The following is a 27,761-nucleotide window of genomic DNA, read 5'->3' as shown; positions in this document are numbered from 1 at the left end:
ATAGGGGCTAAATATATTTGTATACTAGAAAACGACTGTATTCTATCCTTACATTTGATTGTTAATTTGGCTAGATGTAAAATCCTATGTTAAAACTATTTAATCTCAGAATTTTTTGTAATGATTTTATTTATTTATTCATGAGAGAGAGAGACAGAGACACAGGCAGAGGAAGAAGCAGACTCCACACAGGGAGCCCAATGTGGGACTCGATCCCGGAACTCCAGGATCATGCCCTGGGCCAAAGGCAGGCACCCAGGGATCCCAAATCTCAGAATTTTGAAGGCATTGCTCTATTGGCCTTTAGTGTAAGGTATTAACTGAAAAGTTTGGTGCTGTTCTAATTTCCCATCTTCTCTGTAGAACATACTTCTTTCTGGTCTCTTTGTAAGCTTTTAGATCTTGTCTATTTCTGATGATACAAATTTTCACAATGTATCTCTGTCTCTGAAAGTGCCTTTCATTTGGCACCTTTGTGGGTTCATTGAATCTAGACATTCATGTCCTTCACTTTTGAGAATCTTTCTTTTGTACTGTTTCTTTGTCCTCTCTACCCTGTCCCTATTATCTATTTCTAGAATCCCTATTTGTTGGATATTGAACATTCTGAAATTATTTTCTGACTGTTTAAACTTTTTCATTTTTTGTTTCTTTTTAGTCTAATTCTCTGGGAGACTTTGTTTTTCCTAGTGCCATTTAATTTTGGCTTGGGTTCTTCTACTTTTAGCTTTTATTTTTCGTGTTCTCTCATTTCTTTTCTTCTATAATATCTATTTGCAAATATTATAGTATTCACTTTTTTGTTTTTTGCTTCCTTTTTAAAAAAAATTTTTTTTTTTTTTTTTTTTTTTTTTTTTTTAATCTGAGAGAGAGAGTCTCATGTAGATTCCACACTAAGTGTGGGGCTCAATCTCGGGATCCTGAGATCACAACCTGAGCCAAAACCAAGTGTCAGATGCTTTAACTGACTGCATCACCCAGGTGCCCTCCCTGCCTCCTTTGCTTCCTGAAGTTGGATTTGTCACTTCTGGATTGCTTACCCCTTTCCCCCTTATTTTTATGTTTGGATTTTTCTCTTTCATGTTGGAGACTTTGATTAAATGGTTGTTAATATTAAATTGGCTGCTCATGTTTAAGAATGAGGTATAAAGAAGTTGAAATTTTTTTAGCTTGTGTAGATGAAGCTTGGTGATTGCTGGGCTTCATTAGAAGGCAATTTGATGGTGGTCTGACCTTTAGATGGGACGCCCTTTTACATGTCTTTATCTGAAGTTCTTTAGCATTATTCAGTCTTCTAGAGCAGAATTCTCCTGCCTCTTGCCTGGCTGCTGGTATTAGAGAAGAAATGAAGATTTTTCATTTATTTCCCTTGTGTTTCATGGGGCTTCTTATTCCAGACCTTTATTTTACCTGACTTCTTGAATCTGCAAACTGTACTTCAGTTCCTCCAGTGAATAAACCTTGAGTTTCCTGCAGTAGATGAGGATGTACTTTCCCGACACAGTAGACTGAAAGTAGAGATCTAGCATTTTAAGTCCTCTGCCTAGCCCCATTCTCCATCAAACCTAGTAGTTGGAAATTGAGTTCCATGAGAATTCCCTGGGGGAGTCACTTGATTTTGGTCTTTTTCTGTGGGTGTTTAAATTATAACCTCCACCATTTTGCTAAGTCAATTACGTTGTTTTCTGTTTTCTTTGTCCTTATAGATTAACACCATTGATAGCTTTACTCTGAACAATCTACCAGTTTTTTTTTTGGGAGATTTACTTATTTGAGAGAGAGTGAGTGAGCAAGCGTATGACTGGGGGGAGGGAGAGAGAATCTCAAGCAGACACCTCATTGAGCATGGAACCTGACACATGGCTCAATCCCAGGACCTGAGGAAATGACTTGAGCCAAAATCAAGAGTCAGACGCTCAACCAACCGAGCCATCCAGTCGCCCCAACAATCGGCCATTTTTAACCAGAACTGTCTTTTGTTTCTGTATTTTTAGATAATTTTTCAAATGTTTAATTTTTAGCTTATATAATTTTACATTAAGATAATAAGACATTTAATTACCTATTCCGATACTGTTGAATATTTAGCTGGGCTGAAGTGTTTTTGTGGTTTTTTTGTTATGTTAACTAAATATCAGGTCACCTGGGTGGCACCTGGGTGGCTCAGCAGTTTGGCGCCTGCCATCGGCCCAGGGCATGATCCTGGAGTCCTGGAATCGAGTCCCACATTGGGCTCCCTGAGGAGAGCCTACTTCTCCCTCTGCCTATGTCTCTGCCTCTCTCTTTCTCTATGTCTCTCACGAATAAATAAATAAAATCTTTAAAAAAAAAAAAAACTAGACTAAATATCTGTATAAACAGCATTTCAAAATCATTTACATTAACTTTCTGTGTGGTTTTTATAACCAGAAGTCACTGTGCAACCCCTTTGATCCTGCTTCTCATTTTATAGATGAGGAATCTGAATTTGTCCCTTGGTCAGACAGTCCATAAGTTGTACAGCCTCAACTTGTACCCAGACATTCTGGTGTAGAGTCTACTCTTGATCACTACACTCTTTTTCATCTCCATTCAGTAAGCTTAACTAGCCAAGGTACTCTCAGTTCAGAAAGTGTTTTTAAAATGCAGTGCTTTGGGAGCTCCAGGGTGGCATAGTCAGTTAGGTGTCTAACTCTTGGTTTCATTCAGCTCAGGTCGTGTTCTCAGGCTCGTGAGATTGAACCCTGTGTCGGGCTCCATACTCAGTATGGAGTCTGCTTGAGATTTTCTCTCCCTCTCTCTTTGCAGAAGTGTTTTCTCTCTCAAATAAATAAATCTTTAAAAAATTAAAAAATAAAATTGCAATGCCTTAATAACCAGCAAGGTTGAACATTTTTCTGTATAACACTGTATTAACTAATGCCTTTTCCCCCTTCAGTTTGTAGTCTTTCATCTGGAAAATTTGGGACATTACTGAGTGGCTCATGGGACACCACTGCTAAAGTCTGGCTGAATGACAAGTGCATGATGACCTTACAGGTATAATAGTAGTTCTTTGTGAATGTTCTACATGATAACTAAGTGTGATGATTCTGTGGCAACCTATATTAATTCCCGTTTCACTCACAGGGTCATACAGCTGCAGTATGGGCAGTAAAGATCTTACCTGAGCAGGGCTTAATGTTAACTGGATCAGCAGACAAGACTATTAAACTGTGGAAAGCTGGAAGGTGTGAGAGGACTTTTTCAGGTAAGATCAGAGTGACAACATTTCATATTCACTCCAGTGGTGTTTTCTCAAAAGTTTAGAAGCATGAAAATGGCATTTGAGAAACATCAGTGTATTTGAATCATTTAATTTGGGTAAATGTAATTTTTCTGACAATATTTCAAATCTTGTAAAAGATATGAGACCTCCCGTAAAGCAACTAGATGTGTACTAATAAATGGCTACTTGATGAGATTATAATATGGTATACAATTTTTGATTTAACAAGTTCAGCCTGAAACTTCCAAACATAATAATATATAACATAATCTTCTTTTTTGAAGATTTTATTTATTTGAGAGAGTGGAGAGAGAGAGCATGTATATAAGCAGGCAATGGGGCAGAGGGAGAAGCAGGAGCAGACAGCCTGATGTGGGACTCAATCCCAGGACTCTGGGATCATGGCCTGAGCTGAAGGCAGACATTTAACTGACTGAGCCACCCAGGTGTCCCAAGTATAGGCTTTATGAATAGTGGGTCACTATTGTTAATTTCATATATAGAGGAAGACATCATTAGTGCTTTTGTGAGTTTTGAAGTACATTATTTAGTAATAACAAATTTCAGACTCACATTGGGATTTTAGGTGGGTAGTCTTTTTGAACCTCACCTATTAAATAACTCCTGCACTGAGGCATCTGCTTACTGATACTGGTATTGCTGATTTATCTGTGGAACAATTAAACTTTTGTTGTGAATTTTTTATTTATTCATGAGAAACAGAGGGACAGAGAGATAGAGACACTGGCAGAAGGAGAAGCATGCCCCATGCAGGGAGCCCAGCGTGGGACTCGACCCCGGGTCTCCAGGATCATGCCTTGGGCCAAAGGCGGTGGTAAACTGCTGAGCCACCATGGCTGCCCCTTTTGTTGTTTTTCTTCTCTTTTATTTTTCCTTGAAAGTTGATCACTAGTCTGGATAATACTTTCAAGAAGTCCCTTTGTGCAGATAAAAATATTTGTAGATGGACAAGTTATAACTAAGCATCACTGTGTTCCTTCTTCTGTACATACAACATATGTTATCAAGTTGTCATTAATCTTCAATAACTTGGTTGAACAGCAAATACTGAGCATGGGGAATATTTTTGATTCCTGATCTCTTTTATTAGATCATAAGCTTCAGAGAATTTTCTGTCCCTTGAAAAATAAAAAAAGTAATATCTTCTGTACTGCCTCAATTAACATTAAGAGAAATTGAGTTTTATGAAGTTTTAAAAATATTTTAAATCTTTTGATTAATGGAATATATGTATTTTTCTAGTTACATAATTAAGAATATAATGAACTTTATTCCATAAAATACTGCCTTTAAAAAACTTGATCATTAGTTTTTATTGTATCATTTTAATGCTTGTATTTGTATATATTATGAAATGTTTTTGTTAATAAAGCAGTGATGTTTGGTTTTATATTTGTGTTTTGTTGAATCAAAAGAAGTGGGATTATAAGGCAGGAAACTTGGATTCTTGTTTTAGCTTTTCCACTAGTTGTATGGTTTCAGAAAAGTTAATTTCTCTCAACCTATTCTTTTTTTTTAAGACCTTATTTATTTATTCATGAGAGACACAGAGGGAGAGAGAGAGAAAGGGAGAGAGAGAGGCAGAGACACAGGCAGTGAAAGAAACAGGCTCTATGCAGGGAGCCTGACTTAGGACTCGATCCCAGATCTCCAGCATCAGGCCCTGGACTGAAGGTGGCGCTAAACCGCTGAGCCACCTGGGCTGCCCTCTCAACCTATTCTTTCATAATTTAATAAAGTTTACCTTTTTTTGATAGTTTTTATTTCAAATTCTTAAATAATTGAGATCTTTTTTATGATTTAATTCTTAATTTTCATTAGTGCCTTATAAATGTTAATTTTAGTATTATGTGGTGAGAAATTTACAGGCTATTTGTCATGTTTGAATGTTTTGTTTGTTATAGATTACTCTTGTTTTGGGGGATGAAAAGTTGAAAATGAATTGTCAGGTAAAAAAAAGAGTTGTTGGGATCAGAATCTTCTTTCTGGAGAGCTTTAAGAAGTAATTTACAGAAGATAAAATAAATGTAAATAACTTCCGAAGACTGGTAATAAAAAATATTGTAAACCTAAAATAACCAATTTTGATTACCAGGCTTTCCTACAGAAAAAAAAATGAATTTCTCTGCCTTGAGAATTGGTTTTTACTACTCACTGATTATGTTTTATAATGTTAGTTTAACACATAGATCCATCAACCAAATTATCTATCTTAACTGGTTTATATTATTCTTTTAATATAGGGCATGAAGACTGTGTAAGAGGTTTAGCAATTTTGAGTGAAGCAGAATTTCTTTCCTGTGCAAATGATGCTAGTATTAGAAGGTGGCAAATCACTGGCGAGTGTCTTGAAGTATATTATGGACATACCAATTATATTTATAGCATATCTGTCTTTCCAAATTGTAGAGGTAAGCTTAGCACATAATATGCATTTCAAATTTTGTATTGAGCATTGTTCCATTCTTGAGGTGGGGGTAAGAGGGCTAATTACTTAAATCAGTTTACTATGATTTGAATAATTTAGTAGCTTTATCTCAAGCATCTTCTCATGAAGGAGAAAATTATGTGATCATGTTTATATTAGTTCACATTTGGTGGTTATGTCAAAGTTTTTTGAGTATTTAAGGAAAGACTGTATAATTTATTGGTGCAAAGTATATAGCATGTAAGGTGTGAAATGTAGAAAATGTGATTTTTGAAGTTGTATGTGTATTAGTGATAAATACATGAAATGTAAAACTAAAATAGTGTGGGGTTAAAAAGTATTCTTAGGCCTTCCTAGAAAAATGGTATATAATACATATATTTAATTTTATTTACTCAAGCTAATTTTACCTATATTCATTAATTTTAGATTTTGTGACAACAGCAGAAGACAGATCTCTAAGAATCTGGAAACATGGGGAATGTGCTCAAACAATCCGACTTCCAGCTCAGTCTATATGGTGCTGCTGTGTTCTAGACAATGGTGACATTGTGGTTGGTGCGAGGTATTTATATTCTAGTCAGTCAATAAATATCATGTATCTGGGCCTCTGGTGGACTCTAGTGCACAGAGATAAACTGAGGGAGCTTCAGGTGAATCGGGAAATCATATGTGTGTATCTGGACTGAAAAAACAGTACTAGGCAGGACAACTTTTACATCAGTGATAAATGTTACATTACACCGGTCTTATACTACAGGTTGTGCAGTCAAAACATTGAAAACAAAAGAAATTGGAGAAGATAGAGATTAGTGTGGAAAAACTTTATGAAGAAAGAAGAAAAAATTTGAATTTAGTATTGAAAGATCCTGAGTAAGAAGGGAAATGAGAATTTCTCTCAAAACAAATGGTATGAATAAAGGTGTAGCATGGACCCAAGAGTCAGATGTGTGTGGAAAATGAAGGAAAATAGTAGAGGACTCATGCTGGGAAATAGTAGGGATTACTGATAAGGTGGTAAGGCAGTAAAGTGGAGAACCTTGAATGCTGGGCATTTTTTAGATTCCGTGCTTGGGGTAAAGAGTTCTAGCTTTTGAAGAAGTGACGTGATTAAAGCATAACCTGTGAATTATTACATAGGTAGGCTGAATTTAACTAGTGGTGACAGTGGACAGGAAAGCAATTTAGAAAGCAGTTACAGTAGTAGGGATGTGTCATTATGAAATAATATCCTCACAGTGGTAATAGATAAAAGGCCAAAATACAAGATATTGCCGAGGAAGAATGATCAGAAGAAGGATGAACGAAAAAGGTTCTAACTTTGGTGATTGCATTAATAAATTGGGGCAGTGGGAGAATTGGTGTGGTCCAGAAGGTGAGGACCTCAGTTGTAGACTTCTGAGGTCTGAGTGGGATGAGCCACACTCATGCCAGATCTGGCATGGAAGGCAAAGGAAAAAAGCAGCAACTGTAAGGGATGGAGGTCCTAATAGAATCAAGGTAACTTACTTTTTGGCTGGGCGAAGGGAAAATCTGTTGGCTTAGTCCTTTTCTCCCTAAGCATATTTAAAGTTGAAGAAAAATGAACAAACTGAAAGGGTGAAGTTCCTGTTAGTAGAAGGTTAAGTACAAAACCAAGTTCTCTGTAGAATTGAGCAGGATTAGTGAATTTGAAAGTGGCTAACTTGCCTTTCCTACCCAAACATAGGGGTTGTCTAGTCCAAGGCAAGGCTGGTATTTTCCTGATTAGGATTACATCGCTAGTTAATCAGAGTAAAGATGTAAAGATGGACTCCACGTTTCCCGAATGGACAGATAATGAGCATCTACTATTTTCTAAGCTTTGTATTGAGTATTTGAATCCTTTGTACAAAGCAAACCAACACATTGTCCTTCTTTATAGTCTTGTACTTATATAATATTGACATGAAGTGTATATGAATGTCTCTAGATTTTTATGATGCTCAGTACTGAACTTGGAATTCAAAATTGTGTCAAATATATATTTCTCTGTTGTTTGCCAGTGATTTTTCCCTTAAATTATATATTTTTTTACCCTAAACATGGCTTTAGAAAGCAACAGAGGATAATGTGTGAAATCAGCATAGTGCTCTACTCAGCCATAAATACATAATAATGTTTTTCATATTCATAAAATACAGATTATTTTTGCTTTGGATCATTCAGGTGTGATAATGTTCATGCACTATGGCAATGACTTCAGATGTGTTTGTTTTTTTCCTTATAGCGATGGTATTATTAGAGTGTTTACAGAATCAGAGGATCGGATAGCAAGTGCTGAAGAAATCAAGGCTTTTGAAAAAGAACTCTCTCAGGCAACCATTGATTCCAAAACTGGTGATTTAGGGGACATTAATGCCGAGCAGCTTCCTGGGAGGGAACATCTGAATGAACCTGGTAAATACTTCAGCGTATATAGTAATAAAAAATGCTAACACGTTCGCCTTTCAGAATAATTAGAATGATAAGAAAAAAAGAGGTTCTTTTGCTGGCATTAAAGTGTTATTCTTATTGCTAGACGGGGATTTTTTTTAGAATTTTTACTGTTAACCACTGTGAGAAACCATATTCTTGCCTCTGTCTCATAGTTTTAAAACTTTGAGCTAATAAACTCCTCATAAACAGGAATCCTTCAAATAAATCTCCTAGTACTTAGCTCAGACACAGTAGGTACTCAAAAGTCACTCATTTAATACCTTTCAGTTGATTGGATTCTCTGAGAGAGGTTATATAGATTAAAAATGAGTTCAAATAAAGCAATGTCTGCTTAATGAGTTGGGGATCATTTGAGTTTATATCAGAGGATGGTGGTTATTTCAAGTGAAATCTAGATATATTCCTGATCCATTATATCAGTGGTTCTCAGAACTTGGTCTACAGACCCTTAGGAATTCTGAGGCTCTTTCAGGATGTCCACAAAGTCAAACTAATTTTATAACACTAAGCTGTTATTTGACTTTTCCACTGTGTTAATATTTGCACTAATGATTCAAAAGCAGTGATGGATTAAAAAAAAAAAAAAAAAAGAACTGCTGGTTCCTTGTATACATTCAAGGCAATGGCACCAGGCTATTCTGGTAGTTATTATGCTCTTCTCTAGCATGTAGTTGTATTAAGAAAAAATAACTAAAAAGCCTTTTGCCCATAAGAATATCCTTGATGGGGCAGCCTGGGTGGCTCAGCGGTTTGGCGCTTGCCTTTGGCTCATGACATGATCCCGGAGACCCGGGATTAAGTCCTGCATCGGGCTCCCTGCATGGAGCCTGCTTCTCTCTCTGCCTCTGTCTCTGCCTCTTTTCTCTCTGGATCTCTCATGAATAAATAAAATCTTAAAAAAAAAAAAAAAAAAAAGAATGTCCTGGATTAAGCATTAAAAATTAATTTTACTACATCTCGACCCTTTAGTACATATCTTTTTTAATATTCTTGTTGACAAAATGTGAAGTACAGATAAAGTACTCCAAAGTACCATGGTGTTTCAAGGATAAGTACTTGTGCATTTCTTTGAGTTTCATGTTGAACTTTTTCCATGAAATGCTATATTTATTTCAAAGAACAATTAACTATGGTTATTCAAGCTTGGGTTTGGGGCAGACATTTTTTTGAAAAAGAACAAAATGACCATGTGTCACTTTGAGGAAAATACAGACAGTATTTATTGCCAAAGATAAAATTCAAAACTCTGAAGTGAAATTTGAAATTTTGAAAAATGTGTATCTGCCACCAGGAGCTTGTAAGATAGTCCAGTGGATTTTAGTGCTTAATAGAGCATGAAAAATGCACTGGTATGGTTTCAGATTCTAAGTTATAACCTTGAAAGACCTACTACTTGTAGAATATTCACATCTTTCTGAAAAGGCTATTATACTAGAGGTTTTTCTTTCAATCATACTATCTGTGTTAGGTTGGATTTTCTTTTAAAGATTTTTTTAAATTTATTCATGAGAGACGGGGAGAGAGCGAGAGAGAGAGGGCAGAGACGCAGGCAGAGGGAGAAGCAGGCTCCATGCAAGGAGCCCGATGCGGGAGTCGATCCTGGAACTCCAGGATCACTCCCTGAGCCGAAGGCAGGCGCTAAACCACTGAGCCACTCAGGGATCCCCTGGATTTTCTTAATATACTTCAAACAAAACGTATTGGAACAGATTAAATGCAGAGGCAGGTATGATAATCTAACTGTCTTCTATTAAGAGATTTACAGATACATAAAATGCCAGTCTTCTGAATAAATTTCTAAAACTATTACTATTTTTCATTAAAACAGTAAAATGTAAAAAAAAAAAAAAACAAAAACAGTAAAATGTTATTTGCTCACTATATAATCTATTATTGTTTTCCTTTAAAGGATATATTTACTTTTTTATTTTTAATTTCAAATCTAGTAAATCAATCGATATAACCCATGTTAATAAAAGTTCTTTGGGATTCCTAATAACTTTTATGACTGTAAAGAAATCTTGAAATCAAAAGTTTGGGAATTAATGCATTATACTGTCATGTTTTTAATATTCTTACAATTCTTTACAAAAATATAGTCTGTCACTACACACACACACACACCCCCGCAGTAAATACTTGCTAAGTGCCCAGTGTATGCTGTTGTTCTAAGCTCTGGGGAATATAGCGAATAATAAAAGGAACAAAAATTTCTGTTCTCATAAATTTATGTTCTACAGGAAACAGATAATTAAAAAGTAACTAAGTAAATATATGTCAGATAGTGGTAAGTACCATGGGAAATAAAGCAAGAATTGGGTCTTTTGTAATTTTAAATACAGTAATCAGGAAGTATGTAATACTTAGGATGGCATTAGTTGCTGTAACAGATAAACTCTTAAAATCTCAGTGACTTAATACAAGAGGAGTTTATTTATTGCACATTCAAAGCTCAGTTGATGGCAAGGTATGTAAGCATGTTTGTAGAGCAGTTTTGCTCCTTGTGGCCATTCAGGGACCCAGGTTTATTGAAACCACCATCCTCAGCATGAAGCTTCCAATGTTCTCTTTTGTAGAAACATTCAGCCATCAGACAGAATGGAAGAAAATGGTAGAGGATGATGGCCTAGACCTAGAACTGGCTCAGATCATAGCCACTCAGATTCCACTGATCACTTCTCAGTGTGTGACATCTAGGAACTTCACCTTGCTATAGCTACAGCTACAGCTCTATCCTATGGAATAGGAGCATGAATCTCTGGAGGACACCTGGCTATCTCTGCCACTAAAGGCTTTGCTGAGAAGGTGACATTCAAGTTGTTAAGGAGGCAGGGGAGCAAATCTTGCCAACATCTGTGTGAAACGTGTCATGGGCTGAATTAATAGCCAATGTAGAGACTCCATGGCTGAAGTGGGAAGATGGGTTGAGAGGAGCAGTGAAAGAAGGTGAAATCAGAGAGAATGATGTATTTGGCCTTGTACCTCATTCCAAGGACTTAGGCTTTAACTGAGAGAGATGGGACGTTACTGAAGGGTCTCCAGCAGAGGAGTGGCAGGAGTGCTTTCAACTTTTGAAAGAATTTTTGTGGTTGCTGGGTTGAATATAGATTGTAGGAAGCCCCAGGGCAAGAGGAGGAGGCCATTAAATCAGTCCAGCTGAGAAATGATGATGGCTTGTACCATTGGGTAGAAATGAAGATGGTGAGAAGAGATAATTTTCTAGATCTTTTTTAAAGATAGAACAGATAGGATTTGCTGAAGGATGGCTGTGAGGGACCCTTCAAGGCAGTGTTTGTAATGCCAGGAAAAGGAATCAGACTCCTCTACTTTTTGGCCTGAGAAGCTAGAAGAGTGGAGCGTCATTTACTAAAATGAAAATGTTGTCAGAAGATATTCAATGATAAAACTTGTTTTATTTTTAGTGGGCTCCTTTCTAGTAGAAACATACTTTTTTAACCTTGCTGTATTTAATACAGGTTCCTTTTAACCATTAAGTTTGTTTTGTGCCACTTTCCAGTAGAGGAACATTTTTAAATCTTTTAATAAAATTTTCATTAAACCAAATACATATTCTCTTTTCTGTGTAAATTTTAAAGTTAACTTTTTTTTTTAAATCTAAATGGCTTTGAATTTCACTTTGCTATTTTACCTTTGATTCTTAAATGTTTTATTCTTAGGCACTAGAGAAGGACAGACTCGTTTAATCAGAGATGGGGAGAAAGTCGAAGCCTATCAATGGAGTGTTAGTGAAGGGAGGTGGATAAAAATTGGTGATGTTGTTGGCTCATCTGGTGCTAATCAGCAAACATCTGGAAAAGTCTTATATGAAGGGAAAGTATGTCAACTTCTACTTTATAATTACCATTATCTTAAAGCATATGGTTTTCTTTTTCACTTTTGCCCATTAATTAAATTTAACATTAAAATCTATTTCTTTGGAGATTATTTTCTCTTCCTGCTTTGAACTTGACCTTTAGAAAAGCTCTTTCCATGTAGGAGCTGTATTTGATAGATTAACTACTATTTGTCTTTGGTACTTACCATGAGTAAACTGTTCCCAATCATTTTGGATTAGAAGCTTCTATGCCATCTTTTACCTAATGCTTTGTGCCTAGCTATATTTAACTTAGCAAGATATACGGACCCTGCAGGGCAGTGCTTGTAATGCCAGCATGTTTTGCTGAGTGGGGCATGGTAACATTTAATACCTTTGGCCTTTAGATCAACCAATTGGAAACCCTTCTTTAGCCTTAGAATTAATGTGTAGTTGTAATACATCCCCTGCCTCCACCCCTAGTGAAATGCTAATCTTGCAGCACATGCAGATGGTTGCTATCAATCATCATATGCCAAGTGGAAGATTTTAACTTTGCACTTTGGAGAAAGTTTATTATAATAATTATCTTAAAAAGGACACATAACACCCGTGATATATATGTTATTAATATGAACAGATAAGTTAGTAATCATTTATCTCCTTTTTGTATTCCTATTGAAGGAATTTGATTATGTTTTCTCAATTGATGTCAATGAAGGAGGACCATCATATAAATTGCCATATAACATCAGTGATGATCCATGGTTAACTGCATACAACTTCTTACAGAAGAATGATTTGAATCCCATGTTTTTGGATCAAGTGGCTAAATTTATTATTGATAACACAAAAGGTCAAATGTTAGGACTTGGGAATACCAGTTTTTCAGATCCTTTTACAGGTAAGTTAGGGTTTATATTAAGTCTTCTGTACTTTCATCAGCATTGGTTGATTTTTTGTTTGTTTGTTTTTAATGTGTTTAAACATGCACTATGATTAGCTGTTGAAGTAAAAACCAAGACCTAAGATCTATAGCAGGCTTTTACTTTAAATTCATATATTTAAACCTCAAATTACATAGTAATTCTGTATTTATAGAAACAGTTGTATGTTGTTTCAAGATTCTGCTTTACTCATTTATTTTAGAGCAGATGGGGAGAGACTGTACATGTGCAGAGTGAGGGAGGGGGCGAGAGAAAGGGAGGTGGGGGAGAGAAAGAATCCCAAGCCAACACCATACTGAGCACGGAACCTGATGCAGGACCTATCTGGAAATCCTAAGATCATAATCTGAGCTGCAATCAAGACTGAGCCACCCAGGTGCCCCTTTTCCCTTTCAAAAATACAGCTACACTGTAAACTAAACAAAATTGTGAAATTTAATTTAGTCATTTGAAATGAAAAGAAACTTAGAAGTCCCTTTAGATGGTTACTCCTTTTAAAAATACAAATTTTGGTGGATTTTACTAAACAAATTCTTTTTTCATGTGAGACTAAGTTGGTTAGTTGGGCATCAAATTTAGGCCTGGACTATGAGTAATTTTACTTTACATGTGATTTGTATTCCACATAATGATTTTAAAGTCAGTTATTTATAATAGTATACGGTGTCTAGAATGTTATAAATGGAGACTTGAGGGGAGACAGGAAAGGGAAAAGATACTATAAATGTCCCTGGATATAATCCTAGCAGTATTAGTCTGGCTCTTGATTCCTAGGAAATGGATTATAAGACTAGTTGTACTAGCCTGAGTTTTGGGGCCTGGGAATTGAGGCCATGGTACAGGAGGAAATAAAATGCTTCCTTTTTTCTTAGGTACAGAGCGAGCTCTCAATAAAATTCTAAAATTAGCACGTTATTGTCAATGTTTTCCTACTGTCATTTCTCACTCCATTTTTCACGTGCTAGTATGCTTCCTTGTTTTACAAGGATTCCATATCCCTTCCTATGTAAGTACTTACGTAGATCTTTTTTTTTTTTCTTCTTCCCTCACAGGTACTTTATGCTCCTAAGTTTTATCCTCCTCCTCTAGTTCAGAATTCCATTGCCCATTCACCTAATAAAGTTAATGTCCCCTGCATGTTGACTTAAACAGAATTACCAGACTGACTCACTACTGAATATAAGTGATGTAACCCCTCCCAATAGTTGCACTTGACAGGGAAAAAAAAAATATGTTTAATATCTGGGTATTCTGTTGATGGAATTTCAGACTACAGTACAAAAGAGTGAACACATGAATATAGTCTTGTGTAAGCTATTTTGTGGAGAAGACAGATATTAGAGCAGCTGGCTCCATATGGAAATCTTAACCCTGGCTTTTTTTTTTTTTTTTTTCTCTTCTGAATCTCATGCTGCATAATCTCATGAAGCATAACTTTATATGCATCCTTTCATATATATCTTTTACATATATCTTACTGTAGATGCCTCTGATTATTTCCGTAGAGGTGCTAACAGAACATATACTCACACATACCACACATTTATAAGAGTAAAAATGGAAATCTCTTTCCTTTGTGACACTCATTGCCTTTGTAATTCTCTTCTCCAGTAGGTTGTAAGCTTCAGTGGATACAAGCAATCTTGTTCCCTGCTGGATCCCTAGCACTGAATGCACTGTTTGACAGATGAGTTAATGAACTCAGGGGTTCTTTAAAAGATTAACATTTGATGCCTGTGGTTTTGATAGCAACAGCAGCAGCAGGAATTCTAGTGAATTTGTATAGGAACAGGAACTGATTATATATGTATATTACTGAGGTCAGAGACCACTTGTAATTTCTCCTTTTATATTTGAATTTTTAGTTATTTTAATATTTAAGGGCAGTGGCTAACACTTAATAAACTAGTAAAGGTGAGAAAAAGAAAGTTGGAGAATCACTAAAGTTTTAGTTTCTTAGTAGTCTTTCCTATTGTAAGACTGCTGACTAATTTCTGTTATTCTCTCATGTGACAACGTTGTTCTTCTGTTTTTTCTCCAAGCTTGGAGTCTCCTAATATAAGCATTGTGTTATTTATGAAATTCAAAATTTTGGCATCCTTCAGCTTTTCCTTTGTTTGCATGCATAGGTGGTGGTCGGTATGTTCCAGGGTCTTCATCAGGATCTTCTAACATGCTTCCTGCAGCAGATCCTTTTACAGGTGGGATGAAGTTTTGATAAATACATCTTTCTTCACTTAATGAATAGCATTTTGCAGTATATGGCTTTACATTTTGGAGACATCACCCAATAATTAATAATTCCCTTATCTATATTTCTAATTTTGATGCATCTCCTTTTCTTTAACTTCTAATTTTTGCTTTTTCCTGGAGTGTTTTGTAGTTCTTCTTATGACTTACATAGCATATTGTTAGAACTCACCGTTTTCTCCAGTGGTCCTTCCTGCAAGGAGAGCAAGAGTCATTAAGGGCATAGTTTTTAGAGTCGATAGACCTTGATTCAAAATCTGGCTCTACCACTTACTTGCTATGAGAAGTTGGCAAGTTGCTTAACCTGTCTGAGCCTAATTTTTTTATCTGTGAAATTAGATAATAGGGGAACCCAGCAACCAAGACACAGCATGAGTGCTATTACTGGCAAGATTCTACTGATCACAAGCAAAGAAGGAGCCATGTGAGTCCCTGCTACTGGATGATGCAGTGCAGTCAAGAAGCCTGTTCAGGTGTATTTTGCATTAACGTGGGAGGACACAAGTCCACCCAGGATTAGTCTTCTAACCTTTGTTATTAATGGCCTTTGTGAAGCCCTGGAAGTGTTGGTGTATCTCTTCACAGTGGCTTTATTTATCAAGGTATGCATGCCTCGACATCAACGGTACTGGAAAAAAATTGCCAAGCTTGGACTTGAATGCAGCTGAAGAAGTCTCTGTTTTCAGAATAGCTTTTGATGTATTTTATGATGCTATTGTTGGATCAGCAGCCAGAGTTTCTAGACAATATACCCAATTTGGGAAGAGATTTTTGGCACTTAATCCACTGGCCTTGCCAATATAGATACCTGTCTAAACCATAACTGGGAGCAACACACAACCTTCAGTCAGTCTCATGAAGTTGTGAATCGTTCTCAGTGAGCTGCTTCTCTCCTGTGAATGAATTGGTGGCCTTGATGCACGTAGCTGTACCTTGTGCACTGGTAACCAGTATGCTATAATAACCGACCATCAAGATCAAGCTAAATGTTATGATAGCACAATGGCTATTAAGGATATCTTTGATGACATAATGCAACTTGAAAAGGTAGTAAGGATATGAAAAGTAAATAAAGTGATGATTTACTCAGACATAGTGATGCCCTGAAACGTAGAACAACAGAGTTCTTAGATCTCATTAGCACCTTTTTCTTGGAACAGAAGAAACATACCAAGCTTCAAACAATACCAACAAAATTAAGAGAACTCCTGGGGCCATCATCACTGGAACATGTCTTACTGTTGTGCAATGTCAGTAACACAGAAGATTCAGTGATAATGGAGATATGCAAGATAGCATGCCAAATATCCAAGAGAATTATGGAATTATTAGGATAACTGAACCTAACTGAACAATTATCAAAAATAGATAACAGACCTGATATTGAGCTGTTAGGAAAATTAAATGGCACAGTACATGTGAAGTGTTTAACAAAACACCTGAACTGTATTTAAGCAGGCCCTCAGTATATTTTAGTATATTTTCCCCCAATTTAACCTGGGACAAAGAGTTTTTCCCATTTACCTTAAGACTTAAGGTCAATCTTAATTCTCTTTTCTCTTCCTTATTTATGTGGTTCTCAAATTTCTAATGTCAATTCAAATCATCTAGGATGCTTGTTTATCTCATCACAAGGTCCTTCTCACAGAGATAATCTGATACACCGGGTTGCTTAAAAAAAAAAAAAAGTTTCTAAAGTGAAGCCAATTTGGAGAGCTACTATGTTGTTTTGGGTGGGCCCTGGGAATCTGCATATTAAACAGGTGACTCATTCAGGTGGTTGGAGAGCCACGTGTAGAAAAGTGTAGGATTGTACTATGTCTCATAATTAATGCCTTGGGCAAGTTTTTCAGCCTTCTAAAATATTGTTAATAATCATGGTATCTAATACTTAAATGAGTATATAAATATAAGATGCTTAGCATGCAGGGCACTTGGCTGGTGTAGTCAGTTAAGCAACTGGCTCTTGGTTTCAGCTAAGGTCAGGATCTCAGGGTCATCGAGCTCCACCTCGGGCTCCACTCTCAGCATGGAGTCAGCTTGGGTTTCTCAATCTTTCCTCCGCCTCTCCCCACTGCACATGAATGCTCACGCTCTCTCTCTAAATAATAAATCTTAAAGATGCTTAGCATGCTACCTAGCATATTAGTAAAAACTCAACAAAGCCTCTTACTCTGTGTTCTTCATTATTTTAATTTATTTACATCTGCAGTTTTTGTGAGGTTTTTTTTTAGTACTATATATGTTAAACTGGTTATATCAGCTCCTAGATATTAAATTCAGAGAGGCTAGAAAAGTAGCTCATCTTTCTTTTCCCGCAAAGGCTCATCCAGGACTCGAACATCTCCAAATCATGATAATCCTTTCTCTACACCTGTTTTTCATGTTCCTTTCTTTCCATTTTCAATTAGGATCTTAAATATGAGACCGCTGTTATAGCATCCCTAAATCTTACTAATCTCTTGTTTGCTTATGTGTCAGCTAATCCTCTCTGTTTCAATAGAATAATCACATTTATTTTTTGTTTTTAATTTTTTTAAGGTTTTCTTCTTATGTAATCTCTGTATCCAATGTGAGATTGGAACTTAAAATCCTAAGATCAAGAGTTGCGTGCTCTACCAACTGCCAACCAGTCACCCCATGTTCACATTGCATTATGAAAACCTTTTTCTTCTCTCCAATCCACTAATGCTTTTTTAATTCATTAGCATCTGTAATTATAATGTTTAAGGCATCTAATGTTTATTTTGTAATTTGAGAATTACTTTTAAGGCTAACATTTATTGGTCACCAACTATATGCCAGGTACTATTCTAAACAAATTTATAGCCCATTTATTATGTATATAAAGATGCCATTCTGAATTGTGACTCATGAAAATAAGTTATTCTGTGTGGAGAGGAGCATTTTGAACTTTAATTTGCAGTTACCTTTACTTACTAGATGTGTTACTGCATTTTAGGTGGTGGTCGTTATGTGCCAGGGTCTGCCAATATGGGAACTACCATGGCTGGAGTTGATCCATTTACAGGTACACACTTTTCATTTCTTTTTCTTCTTCTCCTCCTCCTCCTCCTCCTCCTCTTCCCTATTTTTTTTTATATTTTTAAAATTCATTAAAATTTTAATGAAAGACTGAGAAAACTAGTAAATTCTCCTTGCTAGAGAACTTTTCATATGGTAGATTAAGGACAAACTTCTTGACCTGGCATTTAGAATGTTCTCAGAATTGTGTCATACTGCACATTAGACTCATGTAGGAAGCTTAAAAAAGTACTTCAACCTCATTTCGAGAGATGCTCATTTGGTGTATTACTGCTCTGGTTTGGGGCCTTGGCAAAGTTAGTTCTGATAATTTTCCAATGTGATTCTAATGTGTAGCCAGGATTGAAAATTGCTATTCTGTCATAGGTCTGGTTTTCTAACAACTCTTATAAAAACTGAGTTTTTTCGCATCACACCTTTGTTCATTTTTAATATATTGAGAATTTTATTCACTATGCTACATATTGTTCTTTTTAAGAGGACCCAGAAAAAAATTACTTTATGATTTAGGCCTATACTATCTGGCCTTCTCCTGAGCAATTAATTTTTCTTTTTTATTCGTAGTATCTTGCCTAGAGTCTGACACATCTTACTTGTTCATCATTGTTGAGCATAGGCAAAGAAGCTTTCCTCTGTATTTACTGCTAGTAAAATGCAGAACTAAATTTGTGGTTAATCTTTTACAAGTTTGACGGCTGTCTTGCTATATGTTTTCCCCTACTTGTTATTGTCTACAAAAGTCTAATAGATGTGAAACATAAATGTTCTTGACCGTAATAAGATTGATACTTACAAACCCAGCAGTCTACTTAAGAACTAATTTGGTATGTGATTTTTGTAAGCTATTTTTTCACTGCAAAAGTAACATTGACTGGCATATTGAAGTATAAACATAATGATTAAGATTGGGACTCTGGAGTGAGAGTGCTTAGATTGAAATCTCAGTTCCACTATTTTTCACCTGTTTTGCCTTGAGCCAGTTATTCTGTTACTGTGCCTCTGTTTTTCTCATTTGTAAAGTGGAAGTAATATCTACCTCTTGGAGTTGTTAAGAGTTGTAATTTAAAATTGTTCAAGTTGGAATTTAAAATTACAAAATGTATACAGCACTTTATACAGAATAAATGCCTAGTAATTGTTGGCTGTACTTGTATTATAAAGTATAAAGTTAATAGTGCTTCCTACCATTTTTCAGAAGTTACAGTTTTTAACAGTTTGGTGTATATACTGAACCTTATATAGTATACCTTAGTCCAACTTACTGTCATCTCTTACTTAGACAAATGAAGTAATATCCTCCAAATTGGTCTCTCCGTGGTCCACACTTCAGCCAGTGATCTTTTTACAGTCGAACTTTATTTATACTGCTCCCTTGATTAAAACCCTTTAATGATTTCTCATTCAATATTTTTTCTTCACTCTATCACCTTCCTCTCTGCATTTTTTCTGCCCAACCATACTGGCCTGTGTCTGTTTCTTGAGCATCTCATGCTGTTTTCTACCTCAGAAGTTTGGTACATGCTGTTCTGTTTTAGAATATTTGAGCCCTTTGCTATGTTATTTAGATCACAAATTATTATTTGTTTTTTTCTCCTTTTTCTTTATTTTGCACATAGTATTTTTTAAATGAACATTCTCGGACACTCATTCATATATGGCCCTTGCTAGATCACTTACTCTGTCATAGGCTCTGTTACACCCTGTACTTTTCCTTCTCATTTTACTCAATTGTTTGGACAGTGTATGATTTGCATTCTCCTTACCATTAGTCTCTAATGACCAGGACTCCAGGCAATGTCTGTTAGCTCATCTTTGATTGTACCAATAAATATTTTATGCTTTATAAGCAATGAAAATTAATTTTGTGTATTTATTTCATAACTTCATCTTTACCTACCCTATTCCCCTTTCTGATATATATTCAGAAAATTAAAATGTTTTATACATATTTTTGCAAAATGCCTTTTTGCATTGGAACAAAAGTAAATAAGATTTGAAATGCAGGCAAAATACAAATTAGGTTTAAATTATGCTTTAATTGAAGTAACTTTAGATATTATGTATTGTGATAAATTTTTATCCTATGCCAGTTGTTTGTCAGACACTGCATTTGGTTACTATAATAGTACTTAGGGATTTAGGAAGTAAAAATGTATAAAAGACTAGGGCCTTTTCACTTTTCAGGGACTTACATCATTTATTAAAATGATGGAAATCATAAGTTGTTATTCTTTCTCTGACTGGCTGACTTCATTTAGCATAATACACTCTGGCTCCATCCACGTCGTTGCAAATGGCAAGATTTCATTCTTTTTTATGGTTGAATAATATTCCAGTGTGTGTGTGTATATGCCACATGTTCCTTATGATTTCACTCATAATGTGGAATTTAAGAAACAAATAAGCAAAAGGGGAAAAAAGAGAGGCAAACCAAGACACAGGGTCTTAACTCTAGAGAACAAACTGACAGTCACTAGAGGGGAGATTGGTGGGGGAGGGGTTAAACATGTGCTGGGGTTTAGGGGAGAGTACTTGTGATGAGCACCAGGTGATGTATGGAAGTGATGAATCACTATATTGTACACCTGAAAGTAATATTACACTATGTTTAAACTGACTGGAATTTGAATAAAAACTTAAAAATAAATAAAATGATGGAGAAAATGACAATGTGGACTATATATCATTTGGAATAAGCAGTAAAAGACATGAGAAGAAAGAGATCAATATGCCTTAAGATGGGAATGGCAAGTTTTGTAATTGTTATATATTCTTTGATCTTTTAAAAATTTGTGATTTAGATTGAATCTTAAAGGTATGAGAGATGTAGAGAATACAAAATGGAAAGACTTTTGTTTTAAATTTTAAGTTTACATTAAGAACTAAAATTTATTATGTCAACAAATATATACAGTATATAAAATTTTATGATTTTTCTTTTTTCCATAGTTGTTTTGTTGCATGCACTGAGTAGTTGTATATATCAATAATCGTGAAAACAAAGTCATACAATTAGAAAAATCTCAGTTTTGACTATTACTAATGATTTTCATCGTCTTTTTTAAATAGGGAATAGTGCCTACCGATCAGCTGCATCTAAGACAGTGAATATTTATTTTCCCAAAAAAGAGGCTGTCACTTTTGACCAGGCAAATCCTACACAAATATTAGGTAAGTACATTTTAATTAAATAGTTTTCTCACATATCCATAGACTCTTTGCAGTGCACTCAAGACTGTTTCTCCTCCTCACATGAGCTAGGAACTGGGTGCTTACATGATAGAGACTTCTGTTGTGGGATTACACAATGGCGTCGACTACAAATACACAGTCTGATAATGGACCCTTAATACTTGCAAGAAGCCTTATACAAATATAAGGTAAATGCTTTATGATGATTTTAATGAGAAAAAAACTAAAGGGAAAAATATAAATCCCATTCCCTAAGATCTTAATGTTTTCAGGAAAAAAAAATAATGAAAACGAATGATTAAAGCACTTAAAAAAATTTTTTTTCCTCTTAAAAAAATTAATGGCCCTTAGAAGTAGTAAAAATTACATTAAAAAATGAAACTGCTCAGTTGACTTTGTTAACTTGTTTCTCTGAAACAAAATGACTTATGTGTTTGCCACTATTACTTCATGAGAATTAATTGAGATAGCATATATACCTCAATATAAGACAAGGGTTTTTTGGTCAGAATTTAATTTTATACCATCTTTATAAAAATCATAAGGGGCACCTGGGTAGCTCAGTCAGTTAAGCATCTGACTCTTGGTTTCAGCTCAGGTCATGATTTCAGGGTCATAAGGTCAAGCCTTGCATTTGGCTCTACGCTCAGCGGGGAATCTGCTTGAGATTTTCTACCCTCCATCCTCACCCCTGAGTACTCTCTCTCCCTAAAATAAATAAATCTTTTTAAAAAATTGCTTCATGAAATGTGACTATGGTGACAAAAGGCAATATTTCCATTAAATATGTTTTTAAAGCCGGGTGATGTCAAATGTACATACGGAACTAAGGAAATTAAATATTAGGCATTTTTAACTCTTCAGTTAATTCATTGACAATCGAAGAAGTTAGGCAAAGTTGGCTAAAGGTTGTTACAATTTTTTTCTTTGAGGAAAATAGAGCATTGACTTATACTTGGGTATAATGACATGATACTGCTTCAAAAACCAAAATGATTACAAATATCTACTTTAAAACTTACTTGAAGCAGAAAGTTTCATAAGATCTTAGACAATAACAGGTAAAATCATCACAATAACCTTTTTCTCTACTGTGTTCGAATGAAAAATATTAACAGGCCTTATCCTTATTTTACGGTCTTTGATAATTGCCATGAAATGTCTTACCTTCCCCATGGTGTATAGTGGAATACTCTTAGTGAAAGTTTAGACATCTTTATATTATATCTAGCTAAATACAGTTAGAGAATTTTGAAAGTTTGGGTTTGGGTTCTAGGTAAACTGAAGGAACTTAATGGAACTGCACCTGAAGAGAAAAAGTTAACTGAGGATGACTTGATACTTCTTGAAAAAATACTGTCTCTCATATGTAATAGCTCTTCAGAAAAACCCACAGCCCAGCAACTTCAGATTTTGTGGAAAGCTATTAACTGGCCTGAAGGTATGGAAGCCATTTTTAAAATGTAATCCAGAAAGTAGTAAGTATGTCTTTTCATTTCTATCAGTATTACTGATGTTTCTAGATTGTTTTACCCAGAGTAAAAGTTACCCTGGGTGGTTGTAACTTACATTGTGTGAAACTTAACAAAAAAGTACTCACCATGCCCCTGTAATTCATAGTCTTGATTTGGTCCATGCTTTATGAGAATCTGAAGGGAATGTAATGATCCCCATACCATTTCATGTACCATTTCAGAGCATTTGTGGGTCCCCTGCAAGCCACCCAAGAACGTCTTGTGCACTATTAACCCCAGTCTACAAACGGTTGCTATAATTATTTTTTTGACTCACTTCATTCCTTTTAAATTCCAAAAGTGTCCTCTCTCATTACTTTTTCATGTTATTGATTAGAGAAGAAAAGTCATTTGTCCTGCTTAATATCCCATATTGTGATTTTGGCAGCTCACTTAATGTGTTCCATGATCTCTGTAGCTCCTGCTAGACATAATTAGATTCTGGTTCAATAGATTTTTTTTTTTTTTAGGTGAATATCCTTTATAAATGATGCTGCATACTACCTTTATATCACAGGGCACATAATTTCTGGATTCCTTATTTTTAGTGGTGCTAAGATTATAGAGTGGATTCATTCAAATGGTGTCTGCCCAATTTTTTGAATGTAAAGCCCTCCACCAACCTGTAAGCATCGTATTATCATTTGTCAACTGGAATTCTATTTTAAAAAAACTTTCCCTCATGGAGCACCTGGGTGACTCAGTGAAGCATCCGACTCTTGATTTTGCCTCTGGACATGATCTCAGGGTTCTGAGATTGAGCCATGAGTCGGGCTGTACACTAGGCATAGAGCCTACTTAATATTCTCTCCTCCCTCTCTAACCCTCCAACCCCAATCACACGTGCATGTACTCTCTCTCTTAAAAAACAAAGAAAAGATATACTTAAAAACTTTCCTCTTAAACTCTTTGGTCTTAGAGGATTTTAAAAGCAAGGTCCCATCCCATTCATTCCACAGGGATTTACTGAATACTCAATATATATATCAGGCCAGTTGATAACCCATTTATATCACCTCAGCAATAAATCGTTTCTATAAATATGAAAAATCAATTAACAAAAATTTTAGAAATATATATATTTTGTAAAGCAAGCACATAGCACATGGTTTTTTAACATTTTCTGAAATGGTCGTGTGTTAATAAAATTCATAAACCCAAATGATAGTCATAGGAATTTTATGGGTGTTTGTAAACATTAATGAATTTTTCTTTTTAATAGATATTGTCTTTCCTGCACTTGACATTCTTCGGTTGTCAATTAAACATCCCAGTGTGAATGAAAACTTCTGCAATGAAAAGGAAGGGGCTCAGTTCAGCAGTCATCTTATCAGTCTTCTAAACCCTAAAGGAAAGCCAGCAAACCAGCTGCTTGCTCTGAGGACTTTTTGCAATTGTTTTGTTGGCCAGGCAGGACAAAAACTCATGATGTCCCAGAGGGAATCACTAATGTCGCATGCAATAGAACTGAAATCAGGGAGCAATAAAAACATTCACATTGCTCTCGCTACATTGACCCTGAACTATTCTGTTTGTTTTCATAAAGACCATAACATTGAAGGGAAAGCTCAATGCTTGTCAGTAATTAGCACAGTCTTGGAAGTTGTACAAGACCTAGAAGCTACTTTTAGACTCCTTGTGGCTCTTGGGACACTTATCAGTGACGATTTAAATGCTGTACAGTTAGCCAAGTCTTTAGGTGTTGATTCTCAAATAAAAAAGTATGCCTCAGTATCAGAACCAGCTAAAGTAAGTGAATGCTGTAGACTTATCCTAAATTTACTGTAACAGTGGGGATGGGCTGAGATTTTAAATTGATTAGTGTTTTTTCTCACATTTTACATGACTGATTACAGATGGTTTAAAAAAAATGCTGTGGATTAAGTAAAATTTCAGATCTTGTAAAGTGGGGGGTAAGAAGAGACAAAGAAATAAAATTTTTGCACTGATGAACTGTGAGATTTTCCTGTGTGATGTGGGTAAGTTTTCAGGAATTTAGAAAGAATGAGATAAAAAGAAAAACAATGCAACTGCTACAATGGCATAATTTCCATACCTTTGCCACATAAGAGAAGATAACTTTTATTTATATACTCTGCTTTTACGTTACTTGTTGGTGGTTGTCTTTTACTTAATTTCTGCTCTACTCATTTTCATTGCTGATTCTTTGAACAGCACCAGCACATTTCAAGATCTTATTTTAGGATAAGTACTTTAGAATTTTCAAAAATTAAGTTTGTGGTAAATTATTCCATATATAGAAAACATATAAAATAATTTCATCATTTAAGTTACTTGTATATAGAAAATTACATTTGATGGCTCATTTTTAGATGAAGGGAAAGCAATTTTCTAAGCTGCATTAGGTTATGTATCAATTCAGACAAATGAGACCCCTAATTAACTCCAGGTTTATAATCCAGTTTCTTTTGCCCCTCCCTATTTGAAGTAACTTCATTTTTCATTCCAGTTTTGATATTAGTTTATTTTTGGTCATTTCTGTTGTCTCAAAGGGAATTTGCAATGTGTTGACTTTATCAAGCAACTATGCAAGCAAAAACTGTTACTGGCAAGTCCAGAGAGCCTATCATGTAAAACTAGTATTTTTGACCTCCTAACATGGTCCAGGCACTGTGCTAACCACTTTGAGATTTGATCCCCAAAACCCCTTAAATGAAGAATGATGGTGTCTCTATTTTCAGAAGTAAAGAAAATGGGATAAATCATGGTAGGAGAAAAAAAAAGTGCATACCATACCATACTTCCTAGAGAGAGGCATCACAAATTTGTCTCAGAATATCCTAACAACTAACACGAAGGAACTACCACTTTAATTATATAATTTAATATGTTTAAGAGAACTGCAGTTTCTTAAGAGAAGCATAACTATTCCTATTTTTGAGTGGGAAAGATCTTTTCACAAAGAGGACTTTGCCTAAAATAATGAGCAGCATTCTCAACATTTATGGTATACAGAACCATCAATTTACTGGCTTAATGACAAATTGTAGTCAAAGAACAGTTCTTCCCCAATAAGGAAGGGAAGATTTTCCATCATCTGGATTAATTCAAAGAAAAACTTTTGGAATATCAAGAGAGAATGGGTAAAGTATAAATAGAGGAATGTGTATTTTGTTGAGTGTTAAATTGCAGCATTCTGACATATGCTCAGACTTTAAAAATTCTGTTGGCTGGGCTGGTTAGGAACCTTTGCTTTACTTTTTGTTGAATCAGGTTTTAGGTGGTTACGTCAAAGTTAAATGGCAAAGTCAAGAGTTTAACCCAGGTCAGCCTAGTTCCATTATATACACTTCTTTCTTATTAACATGTCCAGTCTAGCATGCAGTTCTGAGTACAAAGAATTTATCTACAATATATTTTGAAATACCAGGTAGAACCTTTGGATGATGGGAGGACATTAAGAACATGAGCTGACTCTTCAAAATGTAAGGGGTGGCAAATTGTAAACATTGTTTGCTTCTTGTAGAGTACAAGTCTTTACAACAACTTTTATAGTATCAGTATTTCATATTGAAGAAAAATTATAAAATATAGTTTAGCTAAAGAACTAAGATAATTCACCTGAAAAATAAGTGTTATATGATGGTTTTGTGATTTTTGAAGTCTTTTTCAGTTAAACTTTTTTCCATGGTTCCCTTAATATATTTTTGTGAATATAAAAACATAACATTCATCTAATAAAACACAGACACACATCAAATAAAAATTGTAATCCCACTACCCACAGAGAACCATTCTTAACATCTTGTGGTATATTAGTAGGTATGTAAATGTGTTTTTTTTTCTTAAAGGACTGTGTGATACACATTGTTCAACAACCTGATTTTTGAACTTGACAATATATAGTATGCATACCTCTACCTTAATAATCATATATCCATTATATGGATATATCCATTTCCTATTATCTGATATTGTTTTCAGCTTTCAAGCACTGCTCAGACAAATATCCTGTGTCTTACTAGCTACTTAGGCTACATTTTATACATGGAATTGGTGGGCCAAGTTAATGCACATTTTTTAGGCGACACATGCTGTCAAGTCACTTCCAGTGGTAAAAGTCTTGGAGTTAATATCCTTCATATTGCAAATTCTGGGGATGAAACTTGGACATTCGCTTCCTTAGCAGTTATCAATGTTATAAATCATTATTTTGTTGAGAAATGATAAAATGTAAAGAGGGTCATCTGTGATATACTTACTAACAGTCTTGAGATATAAATTACTTGAGATTAGGAAATGTTATTCAGTCTTTTTAAAAAATAATTTATAATCTTAAAAAATTAATTAAAAATAAAAATAATTTATAATCTAACTTCTAATATATTTTTCTATAGAAGATTACACACAGGGTGTTAGTTTATTTGGGCTGCTGCAACAAAAATCCAATAGATTGGGTGGCTTAAAAACAAACATTTTCACCATTCTGGAGGCGAGGAAACCCAAGGTGAATGTGCCGGCATATTTGGTGTTTGATGAGGGTTCTTTCATGGTAGGAGGAAGAAGCTCTCTGTTGTCTCCGCATTCCTGAGGATTCCACCCTTATAACCAAATTACCTCCCAGAGGCCCATCATATTGGGAATTAGGTTTCAAAATAATGAATTTTCGGGGTGACACATTCAATCTATAGTATAGTGTAGTTGTGATTATAAATACAATTTTGAAGATTTTTTTCATTTACCATTATCATTCCATGTGTTTTTCTTAAAATTTTTAATGAAAATATTCATACATCAAAGTTCAAAGAGTACAGTGAACACTCGTGAACTTGCCAACCAAGTTCTACAGTTGTTAACATTTTGCCATATTGGTTTTATATTGAGA

At 35.1% G+C, this 27,761-nt stretch overlaps 1 protein-coding gene across 3 annotated transcripts in view; it reads left to right on the top strand.

The window, feature by feature from the left end:
- The window catches only part of PLAA (phospholipase A2 activating protein), a 37,602-nt gene extending 12,734 nt beyond the window's left edge, over positions 1–24,868 (top strand). For 2 of the 3 annotated variants that reach the window (XM_025433040.3, XM_025433042.3), the window contains 12 exons: positions 2,918–3,018; positions 3,109–3,229; positions 5,512–5,679; positions 6,126–6,261; positions 7,945–8,114; positions 11,831–11,988; positions 12,652–12,871; positions 15,044–15,115; positions 18,127–18,195; positions 21,279–21,380; positions 22,678–22,842; positions 24,138–24,868. In XM_025433040.3, the coding sequence (XP_025288825.1) occupies positions 2,918–3,018; positions 3,109–3,229; positions 5,512–5,679; positions 6,126–6,261; positions 7,945–8,114; positions 11,831–11,988; positions 12,652–12,871; positions 15,044–15,115; positions 18,127–18,195; positions 21,279–21,380; positions 22,678–22,842; positions 24,138–24,703 (2,048 nt within the window). In that variant the 3' untranslated portion in view covers positions 24,704–24,868. The remainder of the gene's footprint in view (positions 1–2,917; positions 3,019–3,108; positions 3,230–5,511; positions 5,680–6,125; positions 6,262–7,944; positions 8,115–11,830; positions 11,989–12,651; positions 12,872–15,043; positions 15,116–18,126; positions 18,196–21,278; positions 21,381–22,677; positions 22,843–24,137) is intronic. The other variant, XM_025433041.3, reaches the window with a different exon arrangement.
- Positions 24,869–27,761: the final 2,893 nt, after the last annotated feature.

The sequence above is a fragment of the Canis lupus genome, chromosome 11, assembly GCF_003254725.2.
Source record: "Canis lupus dingo isolate Sandy chromosome 11, ASM325472v2, whole genome shotgun sequence".
NCBI lineage: Eukaryota > Metazoa > Chordata > Mammalia > Carnivora > Canidae > Canis > Canis lupus.
The sequence above is the reverse complement of the archived record's forward strand: the minus strand, read 5'-3'. Positions and strand labels throughout refer to the sequence as shown.